Source organism: Spea bombifrons, chromosome 5, assembly GCF_027358695.1.
Source record: "Spea bombifrons isolate aSpeBom1 chromosome 5, aSpeBom1.2.pri, whole genome shotgun sequence".
In the NCBI taxonomy this organism is placed as follows: domain Eukaryota; kingdom Metazoa; phylum Chordata; class Amphibia; order Anura; family Pelobatidae; genus Spea; species Spea bombifrons.
This window is the reverse complement of record NC_071091.1, coordinates 85,437,621-85,465,433: the sequence shown is the minus strand read 5'-3', so window position 1 is coordinate 85,465,433 and position 27,813 is coordinate 85,437,621. Positions and strand designations below refer to the sequence as shown.

Below are 27,813 nucleotides of genomic sequence, written 5' to 3'. Positions count from 1 at the left end.
TTTACAGGCTTCTAAAAGCATCAGGGAAACATGAGTTCCTTTATTCTACTAAATTAACAAATATACTCCCAAAACAGAGAGCACAGGAACTAGTAAGAGAGCAACTGCAAGGAGGAGAAGCATCTTTGGAGCTGGGGATCTTTTAAGGAATAGTGTAGACATATAGCTGGTACAAAACATTTTTCAGAAATCAAACCACTTTAATAGCTGGATTGTATTAGTTTTAGAAAATCCTTTTTTCTTTAAGCCGGATTATCAAGTAAAAATAAATGAAACATTGTATTCATGACCCCTGATTTCTAAACTCTTCTTGGCAATGGTGATTATTGACTGACCATGGATTCTTTATCTAACCATCTTCTAATTTTATACAAATCCGTGTCCTATTAGGAAGTGGAACGGTGCTCTTTTTTCTTTTAAGGAAAAAATATTTACAGGTATGGAATCACAAACTACTGTTCTGTGCCTAAACAATAACTGGACAAAAACCCCTCCGCTCCTCAGAATAAAATATTTAAGAGTGGAACAAAAAAAAAGACTTAAGATTTTCGGATCAGGTCTCCAAAGTATACGGTCATTGTTTTCAGTTTTTTATTCAGGAAATTCTGTTCTACTTCCACTTGACCTCCGGGCCCAGCCAATGATGCAACCTATAAATATACAGAAAAAAAATGAGGACACTTGTATCGTATTTGTATTATACTATATGTATTGCTTTTATGCAAATCAGTTGGTAAATAATTCTCCAGCTGTCTGATGTCTGCACTAACATTTAACATGATATATATATATACACACACACACCTATATCTATCTACATATACACATAAGCCTATGTAGGTTTGTGTGTATAGGGCATATGAGATTTGCGTGGAGCGCAATGCAGATGACAAAAGTATTAGCAGACTGACCATTTACAGCTCCCTCTCCCATGGACAGTGAGTCCTACCTGGTCAGGAACATACAATGAACAAAGTACATCAGTATGGAAGCAGGAGATAAGTGTAGGACTGCTCATTATAAGTTAAGACCGACTGCTTTAATGTTCCAAAAAAATATAAATTTTACTTACAATACTATTTTTATTTAATGATTTTTATTTAATGGAATATCTTCATTGGCATACAGAGTCTCTTTATCAACAACCATCACACCAATGGCAAGTTGCGTTGACCAATCCAAATGTAAGTAACATTCTAATTGATCATTATTGACATATAAGGGATTGCAAGCTTTTGAGACTATCTAGGCCTCTTCTTCAGGCATATTATACATTTGAAGCAAAAATCCCTAACATGCCGACAGTCACATCAATATACAAAGATCATAAATAGAGATTACATTCCTGTAGCGATGTTAAAAGGAAATACAGAAGTATCCGTGTGAAAGACTGATTGTGTGGATAGCATGACAAATTCTTCATCAGGATGTACACCTGAATTAAATGGTGCCAAATTTTAGTATGAGTTTGTATTCCAATATGTACCTTTCTCTCAGTGTCCAGAACCATTTATATGGTGACCCTCAGATGTTTGATGCCGTGTCCATTTTGGCAGAAGTTGTCTCCTACAGTTGTGCATCTTTTTCTGTTCACATTGTGTCTATGTGAATTAATCTGTCTTCCTAGGGCTGGCCTGTTTCACCTACGTAAGGTTCAGAATTGGGGCAGCAAACACATGAGATTTACCATATTGGATAGCTTGCTCGAGACGGTACCATTAAACTTTATGGTGTTGGCCTGTACGTGGTCTATGGTGCTCCTAACAGGTGTGTAATATATATATATATTTGTAAAGGAGCAGATAAGATTGTGGAATTTGTTTTAATCAGTTATCAGTCTGTCATCTGTATGTAGTTTGCTTGAGGTCCTAAACAATATAGCAAAAAAACTCCAAGCAGTGGGCTGTACGTGACCACTTTGGGGATCTGATAATTTCTCTGTGGCTCTTTGTATTTTAGGAGTTCCTCCTTCTTGAGGTCTTTTAGTTCATCTTTGCACTCAGAACATATGTGGTTGGATCTTATGGCCTGGCTGTAGATTATGGATTCTTATGTGTAGTCCAAGTGGAAGCTGTTGAGGTAACTGGGCCTGTCCATTCTACGTTTCCACAAAAAAAAAAACAAAAAAAAAACCCAAACTTACTCTACTATAAAACTGCAACTCAGTTCCTGCCAGCTTCCTGGACACAACCATTATCGTCTAAAACACCACCATTCAAACCTCCCTTTACCACCAACCAACGGACACGGTCAGTTACCTGAACAGCAACAGCCTTCACCATAACACATACACAAAAAAAGTGTATACCAGGCCATCAGATACAACTGCATATGTTCTGACCCCTGAGACGGCTGAGGGCAGATGCTACATTTCACAACAACACACTAATATATTTGTATTTCCTTTTAACATCACTACAGGAATGTAATCTCTATTCACAATCTCTGTACCTTGCTGCGACTGTCGGCATGTTACTGTATAACACATGTATAATAAGACTGAAGAAGAGACCTAGATAGTCTCAAATCCTCTATGAAATTGCTGAGACAGCAGTCCCAGAAATTGCAGCCTCTTTTTGGGCGTTCCAGGCATGCTTCAATCCAGAGGCATCCCTGAACACTCCTCACCCGATTTGGGGATATGATTGACAGGCCAGTGATGTCATAGCATTTGGGTGCAGTGATGTCATAGCGTTTCTTTCATTCCTGGACAGACTGACTTGCAAAGGCTATCAGGAAATCTTCACTGCTGCCGATCATGGTGGCTGCGCAGATTTAAGGTCTGACTTTAAAGACTACCTCGATTATAAAACAAGGTTGTTTTTTCAGCTTATTTCTGAAAAGAATAAAAGCAAAAAAAAAACACAAGCAAATGCGGTAGTTCGGAACTCACATCCTCACTCACCAAGTGCCCCAGCACCACTGACAAACAAACGTGCAGAATGTGTAATAAAATATACAATATTCATAATACATAATCAAAACAGGGCACAAGTTGTCTGCAATACATTCATTTAGTTTTTGGGAAAATTAATTTAATTGGGCCAACAAGATGGGAGGTTTCAGAACCTTAGGTTTCGCTTCAGGTGTTATAATTCAAGAAAAAGTAGCATTATTGATATATATATATATATATATATATATATATATATATATATATATATATATATATATTAGAATGTTTAATATTTCATTAAAGCAAATATTTAGACAATGTGCATATTCTTGCCATTTAAAGCGAGCAGTGAAAAAGAATATCTTCAAAACTAATTTAACACAAGCATTAAAATAAAAAAATAAAAATAATAAAAAAAAGCCATGGCCAGCCGTGCGTTACCAATACGTTTCTGTACATTAGTGGCTCCTGTTGTGATGCTCTGGGATATTTTTAACATGAATTTCCGCTGTTTTGCTGAAAAGGAAAAAACTCACTAGGAAGGAAATGACAGATAATTCACTTCACCAACATTTTTGTCTACATTTATGTAAGCTTCTAGAGTCTAAAAAAGTAACAGCACAATAAAACAAATTCATATTTTTTGCTGCATGAAAAAATACTCAATGTGGCCTAGGAGTATACAGCAGCATGTGTGTTGCTGAAGCATATAACTTATATGAAAAAATATAAAAAAAAGAAAAAATATTGCGGCACTTCCCTCTTATAGAAACTCTCTCCAGGGGACTCCTCTTATCCTACAGATAGCAATCTGTTTCAGCGAGAAAGATAAAGAAATCTGCACAAGTAAAGTCTTTTGTAATGGTTTTCTGTGAGGCCCCAAATTGTTGCAGGTGGTAAAGCTGCCCATTCTTCATGGCAACATGCAAAGTCTTTCGTCGCCTTGCATGAACCGCACGTTTGAGATCTCCCCTGAGTGCCTCAATGATATTAAGGTCAGGAGACTATGATGGCCACTCCAGAACCTTCACCTTTTTCTGCTGTAACCACTTGAGTCAACTTGGCCTTGTGCTTAGGGTCATTGCCGTGCTGGAAAGTCTAAGAGCGTCCCATGCGCAGCTTTCACACAGAAGAACGCAAATTGTCTGCCAGTATTTTCTGATAACATGCTGCATTCATCTTGCCATCAATTTTCACAACATTCCCTGTGCTTTTAGAGCTCACTCCCCCCAAAACAACAGTGAGCCACCACCATGCTTCACAGTGGGGATGGTATTCTTTCGACTACAGGCCTTGTTGACTCCTCTCCAAAGAAAGAGCTTATGGTTGTGGCTATAAAGCTTTATTTTGGCCTCGTCAGAAGCTGTGAGGTGTGTCAAGGCGTTGTCGGGCATATTGTAACCGGGCTTTTTTTGTGGCATTGGTGCAGTAAACGTTTCTTTCTGGTTACTTGACCATGTAGGTAATTTTTGTTCCAGTACAGTCATATTGTGCTCCTTGAAACAACCACACCATCTTTTTCCAGCCTGTATTTATCCTGAGGTTAGCTGTGGGTTTTTCTTCTTTTGGCAGTTGTGGCTGAAATTTTTCTTGTCTACCTGACCTTGGTTTAGTATCAAGAGATCCCTGAATTTTCCAATTCTTAAGTGATTGAACAGTACTGACTGGCATTTTCAAGGCTTTGGATATCTTTGTATATCCTTTTCCATCTTTATAAAGTTTCATTACCTTGTTACGCAGGTGTTTTGACGGTTCTTTCCTGCTCCCCATGGCTCAGTAGTATCTAGCCTGCTCAGTGCATCCACGCGATAGCTAACAAACTAAATGACTATTTATACACAGACACTATATGCAATTTGAAAAGCCACAGGTGTAAGAAATTAACCTTTGTCCTTTTAACCTGTGTGTGTCACCTTGGGAGTCTGTAACAAGGCCAAACATTCAAGGGTACATTTGTGATCAGGGCCAGTTGGGTGATACGTTATCATTTGGAGTTTAAAAAGAGCCAAACAACTGTGATAATAAATGGCTTCATATGATCACTAGCCTTAAATAAGAGACAGGTTTTTGCACGATCAGTCATTTTTAAAATCAATGCAAACGTTTCACAATTCCCAGGTAATGCAAACTTTTGAGCTCATATATTTATATATATATTTATAAACACTACCAACAATCCTGTGTTTTTTATGCAATCCTACATGAAATAATGGGTTTTCAGAAGTTAGGAAAACTATAACGGGAAGCGGAATAGTTAGTATGAATAGTCAGCAAAACTTTTTAAGAAGTGGAAGGACTTATTTTGGGAATTATAAATAAAACCTAGCCATCTTAACTTCCCCACTTTCCTTGGATTACACAATATGACTGACTTTTTCCATTATTGTGACTCTGCCTACCGAGAAACTATATGTAGAAGTGTAAGAGTACACAGTGACTAAGGGCCATAGCCAGTAGGCATTCTTGTGGTTGTGTAATCCTTAAGCTGGGCTGACAAAAGTTGCTAAAGCACTGCTCTGATTATTTTAGTCACAGGAAAAAAAAAAAAAAAAAAAAAAAAAAAAAAATATCACAGCCCTGCAAACGTACAAAAGTAATCTGAAACCCGCTTCCTTTCAGCACAAGACAGCAGGGCCACCTTGTCTGTGCAGTAGACCTGAAACAACGAATCGATAAAATCGATAATAATCGATAACGGGAATCGTTGTCGACGATTTCCGGTATCGATTAATCGAGTGATCGATTCGTCGTTGGAGAGAGAATGATTGCCGGGTGGGAAACTGATGGGGCAGAGTGTGGGTGGGTGCAGGGCATTTCATTAAATTATTAAATATTTTTTTTGTTTATCCGATTAATCGATTAATCGAAAAAATAATCGGCCAACTAATCGATTATTAAAATAATCGTTAGTTGCAGCCCTACTGTGCAGTTTATGTTTCATGATCTGTTGAAGAGCAATGAACGCATACATTGTAATACTCTTCCGGCAGCAGCCTGGGCAACGCGTAAAACCCAGCATGTGACCATCTTTAAGAAATCACCATTCCACAAACACAAATCAGTTTAGTATAAAACTGCGGGAGACGTGCATCTCAAATACAGTGGATATAAAAAGTCTACACACCCCTGTTAAAATGCCAGGTTCTTGTGATTTTAAAGAACGAGACAAAGATAAATCATGTCAGAACTTTTTCCACCTTTAATGTGACCTATAAGGTGAACAATTCAATTATTGTGCACACCCCTAAACTAATACTTTGTTGAAACACCTTTTGATTTTATTACAGCAATGAGTCTTGTGGGTAGGAGTCTATTAGCATGGCACATCTTGACGTGGCAATATCTGTCAGATTGCGAGGATATCTCCTGTGCACAGCCCTCTTCAGATCACCCCACAGATGTTCAACTGGATTCAGGTCTGGGCTGGGCCATTCCAAAATCTTCTTCTGGTGAAGCCATGCTTTTGTGGATTTGGATGTGTGCTTTGGGTTGTTGTCGTGCTGAAAGGTGACCTTCGTCTTCATCTTCCTAACGGACGCCTGAAGGTTTTGTGCCAAAATTTGGAACTGTTCATAATTCCCTCCTCCCTGACTAAGGCCCCCATTCCAGCTGAAGAAAAACTGCCCCAAAGCATGATGCTGCCACCACCATGCTTCACTGTGGGTATGGTGTTCTTTGGGTGATGTGCAGTGTTGTTTTTGCACCAAACATACCTTTTGGAATTATGGCCAAAAAGTTCAACCTTGGTTTCATCAGAACATAACACATTTTCCCACGTGCTTTTGTGGGACTTGATGTTTGTTTTTGCAAACTTCAGCTGGGCTTGGATGTTTCTCCGTCTTGCCACCCTACCCCATTCACATGAAGAATACGGGAGATTGCTGTCACATGTAGCACATAGCCAGTACTTGCCAAAGATTCCTGCAGTTCCTTTAATGTTGCAGTAGGCCTCTTGTAAGCCTCCCTGACCAGGTTTCTTCTCGTCTTTCTCTGCGGACTGTGGCTTTTGCTCTGAGATGCAACTAAGCAAATGCCAGGTAACTCCTACTAGAACAGCTGAACTGTATTTGTGATTAATCAGAGTCGCTTTAAATGATAGCAGGTGTGTACGGACTTCTATGTAACATGCGTTTGAATGTAATTGGTTCATTCTGAACACAGCCACAGCCCCAGTTATAAGAGGGTGTGCACACTTATGCAACCAGGTTATTGTGAGGTTTTTTATTTTATTTTTTAGGTTTTGCTATTAAATTGTTCATGTTATAGGTCGCGTTAAAGGTGGAAAGATCTGACATCATTTATCTTTGTCTCATTCTTTAAAATCACAAGAACCTGGCATTTTAACAGGGGTGTGTACACTCTGCCAACTTCCTAATACACATTCAGCAAATATACTTGATTTGTAACCAAATTTCCCATTAAGCATAATAAAACCTATACATGCAAACTTATCAAATATATTATAAGGAGACTTATGATGTGTAATTTATATAAGCCACTTCGGCTTTTTTTTTTTTGCAAACATTACAAAGCTTTTAAATCAGCAGCCAGAGGAAAGGTGTCAGATACATGCTGGAAAAACATGAGCTGTCAATGAGACACAGGAATTACCAAGTGCCAATCGAATTAACCGTGTTCTACGTACTGCGTGAGATGAGAACAAAACGATTTTCTGCGACAGGTCTACTTTATTTGTTAATTAGAAGAGCAAGATTAAAGCGGCAAAACAAAAATCTATTAACTTAGTGTTCACTAAGAGTAAGCTTTAAAAAGCAAGCCAGGTACCTTCTGGAAAATCTTGCAGGATGGAAAGAGTTCTAAACACAGAGAACACTTAACTTGAAAATGCATTAATCTACTAACCCATTCGGGACCAAGGTTTTTTTTTTTTTGTTTTTTTTTACCATGTTTGTGCTAAATGACCAGAGCAGTTTGTGCGTTTTTGCTTTGTCTTTATTCAACTGTGATTGACCACTAACTCATTTAGTCCAGCCCCACAAAATATTTAAACCATTATTTAGCATGAAAAATATCTAAGAATTTGGGGGAAATTAGGGGGGGAGGCAACATTTTCAATTTCATCTATAAAAACTATATATATCCACCGAATGTATCGGTTTGTCTTAGTCTGTCAATTCTTGTCATATCGCTTGAATTTATGTATTGTATTAAGCGCTGCGTAAACTGTTGGCGCTATATAAGAATAATAAAAACATCCCTCCAAAATTGTATTTAGGTATTCGCATGCCTGGTATTTCCATTTACTTTGGCACTTACAGGGTTAAATATGAATGACACGCATCGCTGTTTCTAAACAAGAAAAAGAAAAACTGCTGAACAAAAGTATAGATTTTTTTGAAAGATGACATCCTAAAATACTTTATTAGGGACATTTTAACAAGTTTTATTTAACCATTTTAGCACCAGTCTGTCCTAAACATTGCCTTTTTTCCCCCATTTTAAACAAACCCATTCTATCCAAACGGTATTTCAGTGCATTTCTTTCCCTGGGTACGTGACATTACTGGAACAACTTGTGGTTTGTATTAAGAAACACCTCTACTACGTAGAGCAATACCCCATATGCACGGGTAGGCCACGTGTTTTTGGCACTGCGGGTTCAAAATTGGAACAGGCACATTACAGTTTTCAAACATGCAATACTGACAGATCAGTTCGCTAGGCCAATGTCTCATTTGAGACACAGTAGAGGTTATATATATATATATATATATTTTATATATATTATATATATTTCAACTCCATAAAACTATATATTTTCAAAAGCTAGACCGCTTGGGGAATCTAGTTAGGACCTTATTGGCCTTTCCCATGAAGTTGCGCACCAGCGCCTTACAAAGTTAGTCTAACAACATAAAAGAAAACACTTTTCACATCCACTTTGTAGTTAAAATATAAGCGTTCACTCAGCTATCGTGTGCACTGAGAAAGGGGGAAGTCAATCCGCTTGTTTTACGATGTCTCCAAAGGAAATCTGAACAGTAGCTTTTTACAAGTATGCCGGCCAGCTGACTTTTATACAATTCATTCTAATGGTTGTAAGCAGCCCTATTTAGGGTGACTGCGCCATCTATTGAGTGTATTTTAATTTAAGGGTTTTTTTTGTAATGCCGAAGAAGCTGCTGATTGTTCTGTGGCTGATCCGCAGCATTACTTTTTCTATAATGGAAACCTACTGTTAAAAACACAAAAGACTTTCCCCTACTGGTTGGATATAGCCGATGATAGACTCAGGAGCTGGTGACCCGCTCCACTGCAGTACAGAAAGGTTTTCTATAATGCCACAACAAGGTATGCATCCTGGGTCCACATACACAGTCCCTACATAGATAATAGCAACACAGGCAAATATATTTTCACACAAATTAAAAAAAAAAAAAATTCAAGAAGGTATGAAAAAAAACCTCTGGTCATATAAAAACATTGATTTAAATACTATAATAAAGCTACAAAAAAACCAAACACACAAAACAGTATCTAGTAGGCTATGCACATCCACTTCCATACTGAAGAATTACAGCTTTAAGTAAATGTGGCTCTGGGTACACTTCATATATAAACACCAATAAAAGAGGGTAGCCAAGAAGTTACCCGGGTTCCTTCTGAGCAAGCATGTGGCACCGTGTGCACTTGCCTTTACTGACATATTGTAGCTCTTTTAAAAGAAACTCAACCGTCAATAACTAAAGAGTGTGCATACAAACAAAGACTACATAGCTTACCCAATTAAACACAAATTAAATCATATTATAACTTTACTAGAAGTTTGCAGTTTAATTTGAAAATAAGTCAATATCTGTGTAGCTTTACCAGAAAACATAATACATTTTTAGAGGTTACTATAAAATTCTAAGGCTAATTGAATCAGCCTGTAGTTGGTATTGGATTTATATCCCTTGGTTGCCCCCTTTATCTGTCTCTTTTCTTAACTCACAGGGGGTCTTCTTGTAGGCCTACCTTAAATGTCGGTTTTGGCACACCTCAGAACAACTGACTTTCTTCCAATATTGATAAATCATTGTCCTCACCAATCCTAACCATTTTCCCCTATCACAAATGCTAATTTTACAAGAGACCCATTAACTAAAATGCAAGCTTCCAGCTTGAACATTTCAGTTTACGGACTTCAATAAGTATTATGAAGGGACAAAGCGCTTAAAAGTAAGTAGTTAAATTGATTAATGGTATGCTATACTACTTAGAGGCACTCTGTCACAATATTCCTTAGCAGAGATAGCAAACCATGTTAAATAGGGTAATTGTGGAGACTTACCTGCTCTATATCTGCATTGCGTGGGAGGAAATATATGATGTTTTTCGTTATCTGTTTGGAAAGCTGGAAAATTTCAAATGTGGAGGAACATGAAGGAAAATAAAGTCCTTTCCTTTGTGGTACTTAATACAGTATAACGTTTGGCCCATCTAGCATGCCCATACGTAGTCAGACTCGGTATTTGATCAACACCAAGTAAAACAGTGCCCAACACTCACTTTAACTCATCAGACCCATCACTGAGGCCAGATTTATAAGTTTCTAAAATATTTTGCCAACACGACTGCATAAATCCTGAGCAATATCTTGCTAGGAAAAACAGGACTCATGGGTGCCTGCAGATACCCACTGGGTGTCTCAAACCGGGACTTCATGGACCAAGTCAAGCTGTCCCTGGTTACAGGAACATCGATAGCAGAGCAGCAGAATCACTAGGAGGGAACATTCCATGGAGAAGCATAGGGTCCCTTAATTGCATGCCTTGTTGATGACCATGGCAGGAGACACCCTTCCTTCATTTATGTCCACAGCAACTTCAATAACCCTTTTTGCCAGACAGTCTTTCTTTAAAAAATAAAAAAAATCATCAACACCAGCAGTGTGCTTACCAAGCAAAAGATCGAACAGCCCTCTTCTTACCAATGGTGCTTACCAACCCTCTCCTACACGTATATGCTCCACTTAGCTTCAAGTGAAAAGGTCAATACATATGGAACCTCAGAATGTAAGCATTACACAGAGGGAGACTTTACCAAGCCCCACAACAACTACTTCTTTACATTGTAGCTCTTATATCAATCGGGGTTTCCAGGCATTAAATTTAAGCACATCAAGGGTGGAACAGAAAGGTTAATTAATGACTGGGTAGACAGTCTTTAAAAGGATATCCATCTGGAGACATCATTGTCTTGATGTCAAAGGTCTCAGCACTGACATAGTCAGGTCCCCCCCATGGAGGGCTGAGAAATACAACATCAGCTTTCAAATCAGGAGCCACACGCATGTAATCGGCACATATGAATTCAATGCGGTCTGCAACACCATAGACCTCAGCATTATTCCGAGCAAGATCCAGTTTCACTGGGTCAATATCCACTGCAATAACTACAAAAAAAAAGGAGAAGCAGAGGCAATGCATGAGTGACATTATCAAAATATACGAGTTTCTTTAAATAAACTTTACGAGAGAAGAGCTTTCACATCAAGTCATGTTGCAGGATTGTATCTCTAAACATTTTACAGACAATTCCTAATTCTCATATGGGATCTGATTATTTTAGAAATATCTGGTATAAATATCAAGCACTATTTCTTGCTTGAACAAAGCAGCGCAATTTAACCCCTTGATGACAATTGCCGGTCTGGGCACGTCACGGAAAATCAAGTCGTTAACGACAATTGACTAGGACCAGCACGTCTTTAAACGGGTGCAGAAAGCGATCTATTTTCGCTTTCTGCACCTAAACGGCGTTGCTGTAATGCCTCGACCTCGAGGCATTCAGCAACGCCATGATCGGCACAAAGGGCCATCTCTGGCCCCTCCCCGGGGCGTCAACATCCGCCATACTTTGTATGGCGGCGGACGCCCCTTTTAAAAGCGTTTAGGAGGGCGTCCTCCTAAACTTAAATGGTGTCGCTGGAATGCCTCGATCAGGAGGCATCCAGCAACACCAAACACTTACCTTGGGATGGACTGTGAACGCTCCGGAGAGTAAAATGTGTGTGGAAAAACAAATGCAAAAAAAATTACTACCAAAAAGTTTGACAAAGGCTGATGGTAGAATTAGTGCTTGGAAAGGGTTAAAATATTAGCATTTGGAATACCCTGGGCTGTCTAGTTTTCAAAAATATATGACTTGATGGGGTAAATTGCATTGGCTGGCTTCAAATATACCCGAAATGGCACATGGGGGGAAGAATTACCAGATTTGGAAAAAATGGCTTTGAAATAGCAAAACGCTACCTGTACTTTTTGCCCCATAATGCGTAGAAAAAAGCAAAAAAACATAAAAACATTGGGTATTTCTAAACTCAGGACAAATAGTAGAATCTATTTAGCAGGTTTTTTCATTACCTTTTATAGATGAGTAAAAGATTTTTCAACTAAAAGTTAGAAACAGTCATTTTTTTCTAAATTTTTCACCATATTTTATACTTTTTTTTAATAGTAAATAATATGATACAATTATGATACAATCATGTGGGTTCAGTAAACGGGAAAGAAGAAAATTACAGCTAAACACGAGCAGCGCAGAAATGTTAAAAAGGCCATTGTCACGAAGGGGTTAAAGAACAAAAATGCATAAATGATTACTTCCTTAATTAACTCCCTCTTAAAAGAGATAAAACCCAACACGTTCATAGCCTCTATCTATTTTTTGTCATAATGTGTTTACCCATGCCACACGCTGACATAACAGTTACTCTCGACATAAGGAAACTATCCGTCCTACCCTTCCAGATCTCCATATCACCATCGCTACAATCAAATCATTTTCAGTCCAGCAGCCTGTCCTTCCATCTCCCCCCTCAAATTCTTAAACTCTAAGCTTGCAAGAGTAGGGCCCTATTATTCATTTTCTCGCCCCCCCCTATTGTAAAACAAATCTGCTGGGGCTGTCTAAATAATGTAAAGTTACTTTTTAAATTCATTAACTCTCTAACCTTTAGCGGAGGTATGAATCACATTCTGGGAATGTAGAAAGAATTCATTTTGAATAAAAGAACAAAGAAAAAAAAATCCCCAAAACATTACAACTTAAGTTAATTATTTTGTAATGTGTCACACGCTGCTCGGTACAATACTTCCAAACTCACCAGCGTTTCCGGCCTTGGCAAACTGGATGGCATTACCCCCAACACCGCAGAAAGCATCTACTACAACATTGCAGTTAAAGGTCTGTCTGACCCGGCTGGCGATGTGCTCTGCAATCTTCTCAGGTGTTACCGAAAACCAGCCTTCTGCACGTGGAAAGCGACATTAAGAACACTTGTGGTGGCTACAAAATGCAATGGAACCATTTCCTTTTTGCTTTGGCAAAGGTAAAACAATCCCTTGAAATAAAAAGGATTTACAGGAAAGCATTCTGCTCGGTCCTGTATCCTCACACTCTCTAGGGTCAATTTATTAAATCGAGTCCAGAAAAAAACATTTTATATTACAGACTTAACTGTGATTTATGAACAAATCATATAGTAGCGCTTTAAGAAGACAGGACAGCTCAACTCACAATCCAGTGAATCAATGGTAATTTATAGGCCGATAGCAATATGAATAGAAGGTATCTGCTATGGTTTTAACCCATTAAGGACCAGGGCTTTTTTACACTACAGAAAAACAGCTTTTTATTTTATATTTTTTATTTTTAGATTTTTACTGTCTTTATTCACCCTTAATATATGTGATTATGTATTTTTTTCAGTGGGGATTTGAAACCATATTCATAAACCTAAGATGTTTTATATGAATAAAATCTAAAACCCAGCCACCAAAAACAAACATTTTTCCCCTTGCAGTTTTGTACGTCTATAAATAGAGCCAATGGGAAAAAAAATACCCAAAATATATTGATCCTAGGATTACAATCATCTCCATGGTGACAAAGGTGTAAGATTGAATTTAGTCACTGGAAATCTAGCCCACCGCTTCAAAGAATGTGACATTAACGGAATCACAGAATGAAATTCACAGTTTTGGGCACTTCAGCTTCGCAAAAAAGTAAAAGTAAAAAAATAAATCTATAAAATAAAATGCATAAAATTCTAATTGCATTTACCCTCGTCAAGCTTAACCCCTTCATCAAAGCGAGAGAAGAGTCTGTAGCGCTGTGCCCAGTACTTTGCAAGATGAGGAACAGCAGCAATTTCAGGAGGCAAAGGTATTGTTTTCATTTTGTTCTTCTTTTTCTTCTTTTTGCTTTTCTTTTCAGCTGTTACAAAAAAGATGGTAAAAATAAAACATCATATACTTTAAATGGTATCCTCCCTGGAAAAACTACTAAGGAGAAGGAATGATTGTAGATGACTTATCAACAGAGCCCAATGCCAGTCAGCAGCTGCAAAGGCCAAAAGGATGAAACGGGGTATTGATTCACAGGAGGGAGTCAAAGGTAAGACCTCTCATTGAATATGTGGTGGAATTCTGGTAAGAGTCCTTTAAAAGGACATTATGTGCAAAAGGAGGGCTAAAAAATTAATAATGGGATTGAGAGATCTATGAAGAACTAAAAAAGCTGCATCTATATACACTAAAAAAAACAGAATCTTAGAGGAAATATTATAAAACTGTATAAATATTTCTCTCCAGTGACCTGTTCAAAAACACAAATGTACAAAGAACCAGAAGGTCATCCTCAGACTGAAAGAGTGAAGATGTCAGACGACAAAGGGATTTACAGTAAGGGCAATAAAAGTATGGAAATAAATAAGAGGTGGTGCTATCAGATACAATGGATGCCTTCAAAAAGGGTCTGGATATATATTACCGTATTTGCTCGATTATAAGACGACCCTGATTATAAGACGACCCCCCAAAATCTGAATATTAACTTAGGAAAAAAAGAAAAAGCCTGAATATAAGACGACCCTAAAGGAAAAAAGTTTTACCAGTAAATGTTAATTCATGTAAACTATTTTTTTTAATAAAAGCTATGATTGAGAAAAATATATTTTTTTTGTTTTTATTTCTTTTATATTTTCTATTGTATTTTCCAACCTGTCCCCCAGTTACGCACATCTGCCCCCAGGCTTGCCACACCAATATGGCACTGTGGCCCATGATATGCCTTTTAACCCTCTATATGCCACTGTGCCCCATGGTATGCCTTTTGACCCCCTATGTGCCACTCTGCCTCCAGAAATGCCTTATACCCCTATATCCCATTCTGGCATTTAGGGGGTTAAAATGCATATTATGGGGCAGAGTGGCATATAGGGAGGTATAAGGCATTCCAGGAGGCAGAGTGGCATTAAGGGAGTTAAAAGGCATTATATAGAGCACTCTGCCTCCAGAAATGCCTTATACCCCTATATGCCACTCTGGCATTTAGGGGGTTAAAAGGCATATTATGGGGCAGAGTGGCATATAGGGAGGTATAAGGCATTTCAGGAGGCAGAGTGCACTATTAAATGCCCCCTTAACGCCACTCTGCCTCCTGAAATGCCTTATACCTCCCTATATGCCACTCTGCCCCATAATATGCCTTTTAACCCCCTAAGTGCCAGAGTGGCATATAGGGGTGTAAGGCATTCCAGAAATGCCCTACACACACACACACACACACACACACACACACTTACTTACCGGTGCTTCCAATTTCCTGGTGTATTGCCGGGGCAGCGGGTTGACGTCTCATTCCGCGGCAGCCGGAAGGAGGTGGAGTTGGCAGCGGGGGTTTGTATGCGTCCGTCGCAAATACCTTCCCCGGCTGTCAGAGATCAGGAACTCTGGAACAATGATCTCTGACAGTCGGGGAAGGTATTTGCGACGGACGCATACAAACCCCCGCTGCCAACTTCACCTCCGGAAGCACCGGTAAGTGTGTGGGGGGGGGGGCGACGACAGGAGGATCCAGGTCCCCTGCAGCGGTGCGGGGGATCTGGATCTTAGTCTCCTAATCAGACCTCTATTTGAGGTCTGATTAGAAGACGACCCCGATTATAAGACGAGGGGTATTTTTCAGAGCATTTGCTCTGAAAAAAACCTCGTCTTATAATCGAGCAAATACGGTATTTTAGAAAAGCAGAACATCCAAAAAACTATAAAATTATACAATATTTTAGAGCTTCTTGAATCACTACTTGCTTGATGTACCGTATTTGCTCGATTATAAGACGACCCTGATTATAAGACGACCCCCCAAAATCTGAATATTAACTTAGGAAAAAAAGAAAAAGCCTGAATATAAGACAACCCTAAAGGAAAAAAGTTTTACCAGTAAATGTTAATTCATGTAAACTATTTTTTTTAATAAAAGCTATGATTGAGAAAAATATTTTTTTTGTTTTTATTTCTTGTATTTTCCAACCTGTCCCCCAGTTACGCACATCTGCCCCCAGGCTTGCCACACCAATATGGCACTGTGGCCCATGATATGCCTTTTAACCCTCTATATGCCACTGTGCCCCATGGTATGCCTTTTGACCCCCTATGTGCCACTCTGCCTCCAGAAATGCCTTATACCCCTATATCCCATTCTGGCATTTAGGGGGTTAAAATGCATATTATGGGGCAGAGTGGCATATAGGGAGGTATAAGGCATTCCAGGAGGCAGAGTGGCATTAAGGGAGTTAAAAGGCATTATATAGAGCACTCTGCCTCCAGAAATGCCTTATACCCCTATATGCCACTCTGGCATTTAGGGGGTTAAAAGGCATATTATGGGGCAGAGTGGCATATAGGGAGGTATAAGGCATTTCAGGAGGCAGAGTGCACTATTAAATGCCCCCTTAACGCCACTCTGCCTCCTGAAATGCCTTATACCTCCCTATATGCCACTCTGCCCCATAATATGCCTTTTAACCCCCTAAGTGCCAGAGTGGCATATAGGAGTGTAAGGCATTCAAGAAATGACACACACACACACACACACACACACTTACTTACTTACCGGTGCTTCCAATTTCCTGCTGGATTGCCGGGGCAGCGGGTTGACGTCTCATTCCGCGGCAGCCGGAAGGAGGTGGAGTTGGCAGCGGGGGTTTGTATGCGTCCGTCGCAAATACCTTCCCCGGCTGTCAGAGATCAGGAACTCTGGAACTCTGACAGTCGGGGAAGGTATTTGCGACGGACGCATACAAACCCCCGCTGCCAACTTCACCTCCGGAAGCACCGGTAAGTGTGTGGGGAGGGGGGAGGCGACGACAGGAGGATCCAGGTCCCCTGCAGCGGTGCGGGGGATCTGGATCTTAGTCTCCTAATCAGACCTCTATTTGAGGTCTGATTAGAAGACGACCCCGATTATAAGACGAGGGGTATTTTTCAGAGCATTTGCTCTGAAAAAAACCTCGTCTTATAATCGAGCAAATACGGTAGTTTAGGTTCACACTTTTACAGCTGACGGAATAATATTACTCCTTAATACACACAACGCACCTCAGGTAAAGAAAGTATATGCACACAAAGACCAAGGTGCACTGTATCATTTTAAAGGAAAATGAGATCATGTACAGAGCCGGTATGATTAATCCCGTGATGGCAGAGAAATCTGTTTCAGAAGGACAAGGGTTAAGTACTGAACACCGTGATCACCAAAAAAAGGCTGGATCCCCCTCTGACAGAAGGAGCCAGCCTCACTAAATTAAAATAAATGCCTAAACCACTGTTCAGCTGGAGACACAGAGCAGCTGCCTTTGATCACACACAGTGGTGTGGATCTGCAAAAAAACACAACCATAAAGGTTTCAATGTGTGATGAGGTTGTAGGCTAGTTCATGTAAAATGCCACAAACTCTACCAACCTTTTTTCACAAGGTCTGTTTCAGCCTGTAGATAGTCAGGGATATCCAAGGATAGCAGCTCTCTGGCAGGGTTTACTGTATCACTGGTAATGAATTGCTTCTCTTCAGGGTTTGCATCTTGAGCACACCATATGCTGTTGGAGGGTAGGTTGGAGTTCGTTTCTGGTGAGACAGAAGAACCTTGAAGGTCCGAATGGTCTTGTTCCTCGGAGTCTGAGCTGCTGGAAAACACAGACACATCCTGCAAGGGAACCACCTCATCTGATGTACTCTGAGTGGGTTCACTCATCCTCTCCAGGAATCCTTTAACCTGGAAACAAGAGCCACAAAGGTGATATGATCTATACCGATATCCATAGTATAGAGACAAATTGTCAAATGTGAGCTTACAGGAACCTTGATGCGTTCAGCTCTCCTGCAATTACTATGCATCACAAAAAACAAGCCACAAGCGAGTTTCTCTAGGTGGAAGAGCTTCTTTGGCTCTGAATGCGCAATGGTGGAAGATTAATAAGCTTGACCCTTTACTATGATAAACCAGACAAACAGCTGAAATACTATAGAAACACTGGGGGTGGATTTAGAAATATAGCCACCCATCATACCTTATTTAAAGCTTTAGTCTTCATCGGCTTTATCACAGGATCCTCAGAGAAAAAGATGTGCTTGTTCTTGGCACTCACTGGTCTATGCATGTCGAGAAACTGGGACCTGTGCTTCACACCTCTTTCTAGGTAGTGCAGAGTTCGGTGGCTGAAATGTGAAATCTCTCCATACCTAGCAGAGTCAAAAAAAATAAAAATGAATGAATGAATAGTAGCCATTAGGCAACACAGTAATAATAACCATTTTATAAGATGGCGGTGACACTTGTAAGGATACCTATTCAACATGACAGAGGCTATGTTCCCGACCAGACAGCTATCACCAACTAAACAAATTACCACAAAATGTTTAATCGAACGGTAATATAACACATATATAATAAAACGAGCAACACATTAAAGTCTACTAAGTTACATACTTACATTAAGCAGTTAAAGTGTAGATTTTACAGCAAACTGTAGTTATGGTTTAATGGGAGAGAACCAGGGGGTATTTGTTTAGGTGTTTTAAAGTAGACTATTGGGCAGAGTATTCCACAATGTGACAAATATAAAAAGCAGGGTCACAATGTAAGTTGCATGTAAAGAGGTATACAGTATGTATAAGTAGCACAACAGAGAACCAGCAGAGTCACTCTCAGACAGCAAAGGGACTACGCGCGTGCGTAAGCATAAAATTTGACGGCACATAAGAACCATTCAGCCCATGTAGTCTAGAGACAGACCATAATTGGTCCTTGGTCTTGCCTTTGATTCAGGAAATCTTTTTGACTATACCCTGCATGTTTAAATTCCCTCACTACCCCTTGTGATGGGAGGAGGTTCCATTTATCCACAGCCCTCTCGGTAAATTAAAAGTAAGCTCAAGTATTATATTAAAAAGATCTATCCTTTTAGTGTACGTTAACGTCCCATGACACCAAGTCCTTTGGAGATGTTTAGGGACACCCCGTTAGATGGCGCTAAGATTAAGAAACATGGTAGTTCTCAGTTCATTTATATCAATTCCAAATTAATATTCAGCAATTTCCTAGACAAAGGCAGTTACAGGTAAATTACTTTTCAAGAAGTACAGATCCAACTCCTTGCTTCAGTGCCCTCACTTGTGGTGGCCAAAAATTGTCCGATACAATAACCGCAAATAAGTATGTATTAAGTGGGAGGTTTATAGAAGAGCTTTGGCTCCCTTGTTTGAATATGTATTAAATATTCTAGTTTATTGTCACGGCGCATCACTCTTAAGAGCCTTACTTTTGACCGGTTCCATGTTTAAGTCCCAAGACACTGGAGGCCTCTGCAAGCACATCACGCGGGTACTCATCTGCATCCAGTTCATGGCTACAAAACACATTCATTAAGACTGAGTGCGAATGGAAACACATCAGCAAGGTAAGATACATAAACATGCATTTTGTTGTACATAATGCCACATATGTCTATATTGAACCTCTAGGTGACAGGGAACACCACTCACAAAGAAGAATGACTAATATATAGCATTCAACATGAAGATATAGTTAGTAATATCCAGATTTGCCAAATTAGCAGCTCACTTGAGGATAAAGTAGACTGGCACTTACTCGTTTAATAAGACAGAAGGAATATGGATATGTTGTGTGCTTCACAGAGGTTTTATAAGGTAGAAAGTGTATTGTGCCCCCTAGAAAAGTATTTAAAAAAGGAATAAAATAGTTTAAAATTAGAATTCTAAAAAGAGAAGTCTCTCAAAAAGATAGGAGTCTCATTCTAATACGGGTCCTGTTCCTAACACTAATTGCCACTGAATTGATCTGTACTGCTTCTAATAGTGATTGTGTACAAGAGAACAAAATAATTTCAACTATATTTTATTGATATAGTGACCTACTTAAACATTGGTTCTGTTACAAAGAGAACCTTAGGATTAAATGAATAACTTGTATACACTCAGACAGACAGTATTTTTTATGTTATTAATAACCACTGTACTGCTCCTTCGCAATGTATACAAACAGCTCTTCCTCACTCAATGATACAGGAGGTGCCCATTATGCCCCCCCGAAGGATCCTTTGTATATTGTATATACTGTACAATAGACTACCGGGGTCGTCCTTTTAAATCTGCCGGGCTAATGCCCATCATGAATCTGGCAACCAACGCTTTCTCATGGGGGTGCTGGCTTTTATCGGAGTCATATGCAGGACAGCATGGGGAGGGCAGGTTCAAGGGATCCATGCATAAAGTGGATATAGAGGCAAAAGGTCATCATTGTTGACCTTATTTGCATGCGCCTACCCAGAATCCCTTGTGGCAGCACCATGAGATTTCCAAGGGAAAAACAAGCCTTCTGGCTTGTCTGGTGTCTTTAGACACCAGACAAAAAAAACTTCTACTACCCCCTTAATTTTAAGTGGAAGGGTTTTTCATCACCCACCATAACTTTTGTCATTGGTATTATTATAGGGTCAGTCACTGTGTGTATACCAAATAAACTGAATATTACACTGTCTCAAAGCCAACATTCCTCGCATATATTAAACATTATTATCAATACATATCAAATATCAATATTTTCTTTAATTTAAAATGTACATACTTTCAGTTTTTGGAGAGGATTATTTACAACAGAATGAATTTCAACCAATCATGCTATTATTTCAATAAAAGAATTTATTGAATTGCGATTATTATTTGGTTGATTCATTTTTACTTGAAATTTGGACTTTTTTGTTATCAATTTCGTGCTTCTTGTCAAACAGCCCAGATTCACAAATAACATAAGATAAACACAAGATTGTCATATTTGATATAAATTTATGACCGTGTAAAATAGCTTCAATTAAGTTATTACTTTCTGTTAATATACACATGTATTTATTTTTTAGTTTTAGTATACATGTTTTATTTTGCCCCTGTTGACGAATTACTTTCCAAAGTGTGGGATGCTTCAGGAGGACCTATTTTCGAGCCATTAGAGCAGGAATAAATTCCCGTCTGCTGTTATTGCCTCCACTTAAAGGTAGGGGCACAAACAAATATGAATGATAATGTAAAATTCCACTCAATGCATCTTCAAGGGGGGAGTCACACAACATACTTCACAGAGACCTCTCGGCTATCATATTTTAGGGTGCATACAATGGCTGGAGTGTCCCTTTAAGTCACCATCGGGACAGATTTTCTCCTATTTAGTAAATATACAGTAGCTATAATTACGAAGTGGTATCAATAACTCGTGCTCTACATTTGGACAATTATACTGAATTAAACATAATCGGACATCTTCAGAATATAAGGAACACTAATTATGCCCTTGAACAAATTTTGGAGTGGGAGGGTTGTTACCTTCTCTTAATCTTGGCTTGTTTGCAGTCCGGAGGCTCATCATCGTCATCATCCTCACCTTCACTTTGCCCCTTAATGGTAGATGAGCGCACATTTTGGGGTGCAGAGTTTGATCCTCCCGACACTAATACAAAGATGAGGCATGTGACTATAGATTAGATAATACAACTCCACAAGTCAATTGATATAATAAAGCGCGTGAACTTTCCCTATAAAATGTATGTTCTTTTATTTATTTTAACATTCACGGCACTTGTAATAATTTGCAATCTCAATTTATCTGCAGAATAAAACAGAGCAGAAAGAATAAAAATAAAATACACTGTTGGGCATATCTTTCTTCACAAAACTACTCGCAGTACAAGTACACTTCTTTGAGGAGCCAAGGATTAAAGGGTAGGAGGTTACAGAAGGACTCAGCGACCATTTGTTTACACAAGGTAGCATTTCGCAATTGTACCAAATTTGGAGAAATCAGAAACATTGCTAGCGTTTGTATAAATTAAATCCTAATGTCACAACTATACAAAATCAATATCTACATAGTATGTAATTAGAAAGCAATTCATGTCACAGTTCAAGTCGCTTCTTTTAAATTAAAATTTAAAGATTTGCAATACAGCAGGGAGCTATTTAAAGATAAACAAATGATTACTTACAAGAAAACCCATTTATAAACTGCTATAATGAGAAGCAGTTGCAAGGTTGCTTTTTACACAACTTAACTTGCTCATTAGTCAAAATCAACGTCATTTCACGGACCTGGCTGGCTTGCAGTAGTGCTTCCAGACGATGCATCCTTTTTTCCAGATTCCACATCCTCCGGTTCGTTATGGGCAGGATCACATGGGCACTCTGGATTTGGCAATGAATGGACCTCATATGTATCACTTACACTGTCTTGTTCGGTTTCATCCGAATTAAGATTTATGTTCATTATTCCATTTGCGACACCGTCACCAGCACTGCAATCATTAGCTGTAGCAGAATGTTCGGTAGAAGACTCATCCGGATGTGTGATAGGGCAACGCAGGTCTGTGTTGTCTGTACTTTGTCCTTCTTGCTCTTGATCTGGAACTTCACTAGATTCAAATGTCCACCCTTGGTCTACCCAGTACTTAAACTGCTCAAAATAGTACCAATAAGATTCATTATAATGACCGTCCCACTCATCTTTGGTGTCAGGGGAGCTCCATGGCTGAGAGGTACAGTTACCATCTGACTGTTGTGTATCGGGATGTTTCTGCACCCAGTCCTGCCACAGTAAACTTTGCCCGTACCGACACCAATACTCTTCCCATTTCTCTTTTATGTCAAGCTCAATAGACGGAGTAACAAAAGCACCAGTCTGTGTGACACTTGTGTCCTCGCAGTCTATCGGGTTGGTTCCATCAGTAATCAGTAGCTCAGTATTAGTAGTGCTTTCTTCTGCGCAGTTGTGTTCAGCGTCAGTCATACCCGCAACAGCTTCCTCAATGCTCTCATTTAAATCCCTCTGACATTTATTCGTTTTATTCTTCTTTTTTCGGATTTTAGCTATCTTTGTATAGTTGCCTGGAAGCTGTTAATAAAAAAAATTAGGCGTTTTTGTAAATAATAAAGCTAATTCAGTATCTCTTGCATAATAAAAATAGAAAATGGAAGTAAGTTATCTACCATGGAGACACTACCATGAAAGTAATGAGGAATGATTGAGAGAGGGGCTTGGTTAATGGGCCTTCGGAAATTAAAATAAAGTTTTGAGATGAGTATTTTTTGTAAACCTGTAGAACTCCCGACAAGCTGGAACTGTAGGAATTCACGAGACAAGAATAGTATTGTAAGTCTAAAGCATACAGAGGGCATAGGTTTAAAGTTTTAAGTTGAGGTCAGATTTATTAAGGACACGTAAGCGTTAATAACAGAAGAGACGTGTTTGACAGGAAGAAACGAAGAAAGGGGTTATCCCGAAAATAGCAGGAAGGGAGAGGAAACATCATCTTACCACAAAGTTCTTCTCAAATGAGGAACCACCAAAACTCAAAGGAAGGCCCATTTTCACCATGAGTTCTGTCTCTGAGTCCATGTCACTTTCTTCAGCAACCAAGTCATAAATACTAGATTCTGCTGGTACACTCGGGGAATCATCTTCGTCATCACCTGCAAATGTAAACAATTCGATTTGATAAACTGGTTGATTCTAGGTCTTTCTATTACTATGGTGTACAAGAGACTGCCAGTTCACAGCTCATACTGGGAATTCCAACCATATCAGCAGCCTTTCTTCTAGCTATGAGAAAATAGGTGTCATCCAGGAATTATGCTTTTTCTTACAAAATGCCACATGGCACAAACATAGGCTGAGGGTCGAGGACATTATCACACTAAATAGCCAATATCAAAAATATGCCATTCAAGGAAAGCCCAATCACACAATCCCTTCCTGTAGATGTCAATGATGACACCCACCGGATGTTCGCTTGAGGATAAGAGTCCCTCAACAGGGTCTAGCCCTACTGGCTGATTGCAACGGTTGCCATTTGCAATACAGGGATACGGAGCCCTGTTTGCTGATCACATTGTGCACTAACAGATCACGAGGAGGGGAGGGAGAAAACTGTCCTCCCCTTGCAAAAATCTCGAGCCTTACTGCACGGGGAACTATGAAAAAAAAAAACCATTTAGTCAATAGCATTAAAAAATAACTATTATGGAGTAATTTGTAAAGCATGGATGTGGCCCTACTTCTCCTTAAGAAAAATGTGTGTGTGTGTGTTCACAGTTCTTAACACCTTACCATTTTTGTAATCATTCCTGCCAAGGTCAATGTCCTTTAATCCTAAGTAGTATAAGTTCCGATCACTACAAAGAAAGACAAAGGTTTCACAGAATAGCATAGCAGAAAAATTGAGAAAAAAAAATCTGTGAATATCAACAAAAATGTGACAATGGGTTATAGATGATATCATCCTGTTAATGTGACAATAATAACCAGCCACATCTCACATATACATCACACTGGATGCAAAATTCAGCTTATCTGTTTGTTTGCTTTAACTGGACTCAATATGTATTTTTCCCTATTTTACAAACTAAACAAACATAACAGAAACAAAATAATTTCCTTAAAATGTTTCCATATATTCCAAACTAAAATAATAAAAGTAACACCGGCTAAATTGTCTTACAATGCTCAACCTCTCTTATTCAATTTATCCAAAAAATGAAGCTGTGCATGAGGAGTGCACAAGAAACCCAAATAGGGAACAGTACACAGCATATATGTTATGGGAGTTGTAATACACAAATTTCATCAGCCTGTTTTTATTTAAAAAATATAGATTTTTTGTTTAAATTAATATTTTTGTTGTATCCAAATACATGAAGGGAGTGCTCACAACACCCTCAATGCATTTGCTCTTTCCCTTGCCCCCCGATACTTTTTGTAATGATAGTGATACGCTTGGCTCTGCAGCCAAGGGGGGGTCCGATTAGACCCCTCACACACATGAGAGGAAATGGCCGCTGTATATTTAAATGAGAGAACTTTCCTGCCACTGACTGTATGCTTCAGCCAAAACCTGTAAAGATGTGCTGCTTTATCACCCGCTAACATTTGTATTCTTTTTAGTATGCATTCTTCATCGGTGGGGCTGTATGTGGCATTAAGCTGCCCCTTTAAATACTTACTTGACAAATGCCCTAGAACAAAGACATAATATTTTACTCTTTTCATTTAGGTCATCATCCAGGTAAAGGTACATTTTGGCCACCTGGGTCCATTCCACGCTCAACATGACCCTAAGAGGAGAAATGAAGACAGTGAAACAGATCAGTCAAGCACTTATACTGCCCTACCAAGGGTATCTACTGCAGCAGAAAAGTAACTTGGTTACTAGATGAGCAATTATCTTAAACCAGAGAACAGGAACGAGGTTGCTCTAGAAGTTTATTAATAAGGTGGGTGTCTAACAAACATTTTATGACGACAGCAGATAAAAACCACTGGGCCTATCAAGCCTGCCTGCTTATTCGGTCCTTGGTCTTGTCTCCTATTCAGGATAAGCCATAAGGCTGTCACAGCATATTCAAATGATCTTACCGTATCAGTTTATACCACTTCAATTGTAAAGCTATTCCACTCATCTACAACCAACTCAATAAAGGAAGCCTTCTCCGTGCTATATCTCAGCTTCTCATCCTCTTCTACTTTATTCAATCCCTTTATGTGTTTGTATATTTATATTCTCTCTCCAAGCAAACCAGTCACTAATTTAATAGCCCTTGTCTTATCTCTCTCTAGAATGTCTATGTCCTTCTGACACCGGTTGCTCTAGAACCGTACACAGTACTCTAGCCGAAATCTAACTATAGGTCTTCTTTCTGCAGCTAACGTCTGTAGTTATACATTTCAGCGCCATGTCTAAGCTGTACCCGTCTTCCATGGGTCCCAATGCGGATCCCTGAGCCCCCCCCACTAGTACCAAGATTGTCGTCTGAATATACATCATCGCCTGATCCATTCAATGATTTTAACAGATTATACATAATGAAACCGAGGCTGTGTGCGCTTCGGCACATCTTACAACACACATTTTGGATTTGCTCATCATGTAAGCTTGGAATTCCTAAATGTTAACTTCTTCTCCTTTGATACACGCACCCCTTCGCAGAGTACCACAGTACTTTCCTTTTTCTTTTAGCCTTACTGAAAAGTTTAATGCAATGGTCTGTAAAACAGTCTTTAAATAGCCTGATTTCCCCTGCACTCCATCCACTGAAGAGGTAGGAAGTTCTGCATAAACCCAATGATATCCCTTCCCCCCTTCCATCCATCCATCCATCCATCCATCCATCCATCCATGGTTCAGTATTGTAACAATGTCACCTCTACCTTTAAATAAAGCCCCGCAAATTCTGATTGAAAAACAGAACCCAGATATCTGACAGCCTACCATGAGCTTTGCTATACTGCCACACGTTTTAGTCTGCGTAGTAATATTCATAGGAGACTACACGTTTCTAATACAATGTTACACAAAATAAAAGCCCAAAACGGTATTTTACAACCTACACAACACGAGTGTTCAATTTCGTGCTTCCAAGTTATAGCGCGTGAAGCTCAGCTCACCTCCCGAGCTTCGGACAGTACCTGCATGCAAACGAGCAGCAAAACTACCACTCCCGGCATGCTTTGCCTTGCCACTTCCTTCTCAGGCTCCGCCTATTCTGTTGACGTCTCCATCTCTGTGCTTCCGGGTAATAGTAATCACGATACAGTGTGAACAGGAACTACAAATACCAGCATGCTTCGCGCCGTGCTTATCCCTTCGCACGCTTACCTCCTAATAATATTTAGAGACATCTGATGTGCGTGTAATTATATGACAATGTATGCAGTCGTTTAGTACGCCAATACCCACCTAGCTTATATTTACACGCACTGATGTCACGGCAGCAGGAAGGGGAGCTGTGGAGCGAGGCATGCTGGGAGGTTTAGCGCTAGCCTCACAGCTTCTAAGGGGAATAATGTGGATCTGACTCAGGTGAGGTTTATACCGTAAAGAAGGCCAGTGGGCAATGGTAGTGACTACATACAGAAATGCTCAGGCAGTCCAGTGTTACTGCGAGGTCCGACCCGTTGCTTGTGAAATAATCTGTTTAGTTGTCTCTCGGTATTCCAGCTCTAGTTCTTTAGTCCTCATTATAGTTCTTTAGTGCATGGAAATGGTGGTCATAATGAATATTTAATGGCAAGCAATATATGGCAGTGTTCTCAGCAGCCATATCTTGTGTGTGTATATATAATGTATGTATACCGTCTACTGCAGACATCTTGATGCATTTATTGGAGTATTATGGTCATTATGATTGCGGTAAACTTTATTATATTAAATTACCTGCGGCAGAGTATATAAAAAATTCTATGTGTGACGTAGAAACAACCCCCCCCCAAAAAAAATTTGTACCTTCAATTTCAGCCAAACCAAGGAGCTGTTGGGGGGGTCCATAGGGGGCCTTCAGGCACAGCATACCCAAGAATTGTAACAGGTATCATTCAGCTAACGTAATCTTACAGCAGGGCTGGGCTGACGATGACAAAGCTGCGCTGTTGCTTTAAGGCCAGCAGCCGTCTGATGGCATAGGTGCAGCCAGCGGCCTCTGGCTGTATATTGCAGCATGTGGCACCGGCGGCCCACTGGTCATTCTCGCAGTGGGCCATATGGCCGGGTCTGTTTATCAGTGACTGTATTTT

At 39.5% G+C, this 27,813-nt stretch overlaps 1 protein-coding gene across 1 annotated transcript; it reads right to left on the bottom strand.

The window, feature by feature from the left end:
* TGS1 (trimethylguanosine synthase 1) lies at positions 1-26,764 on the bottom strand. The gene is made up of 14 exons (XM_053465965.1): positions 26,689-26,764; positions 25,248-25,358; positions 24,355-24,419; positions 23,563-23,717; positions 22,341-23,139; positions 21,579-21,702; positions 19,505-19,591; positions 18,254-18,425; positions 17,649-17,958; positions 13,967-14,119; positions 13,008-13,151; positions 11,078-11,294; positions 10,191-10,269; positions 1-650 (listed from the first exon to the last, which is right to left on the bottom strand). The coding sequence occupies exons 2-14, from the start codon at positions 25,352-25,354 to the stop codon at positions 540-542; spliced, it is 2,523 nt and encodes an 840-aa protein (XP_053321940.1). The 5' UTR covers positions 25,355-25,358; positions 26,689-26,764; the 3' UTR covers positions 1-539.
* Positions 26,765-27,813: the final 1,049 nt, after the last annotated feature.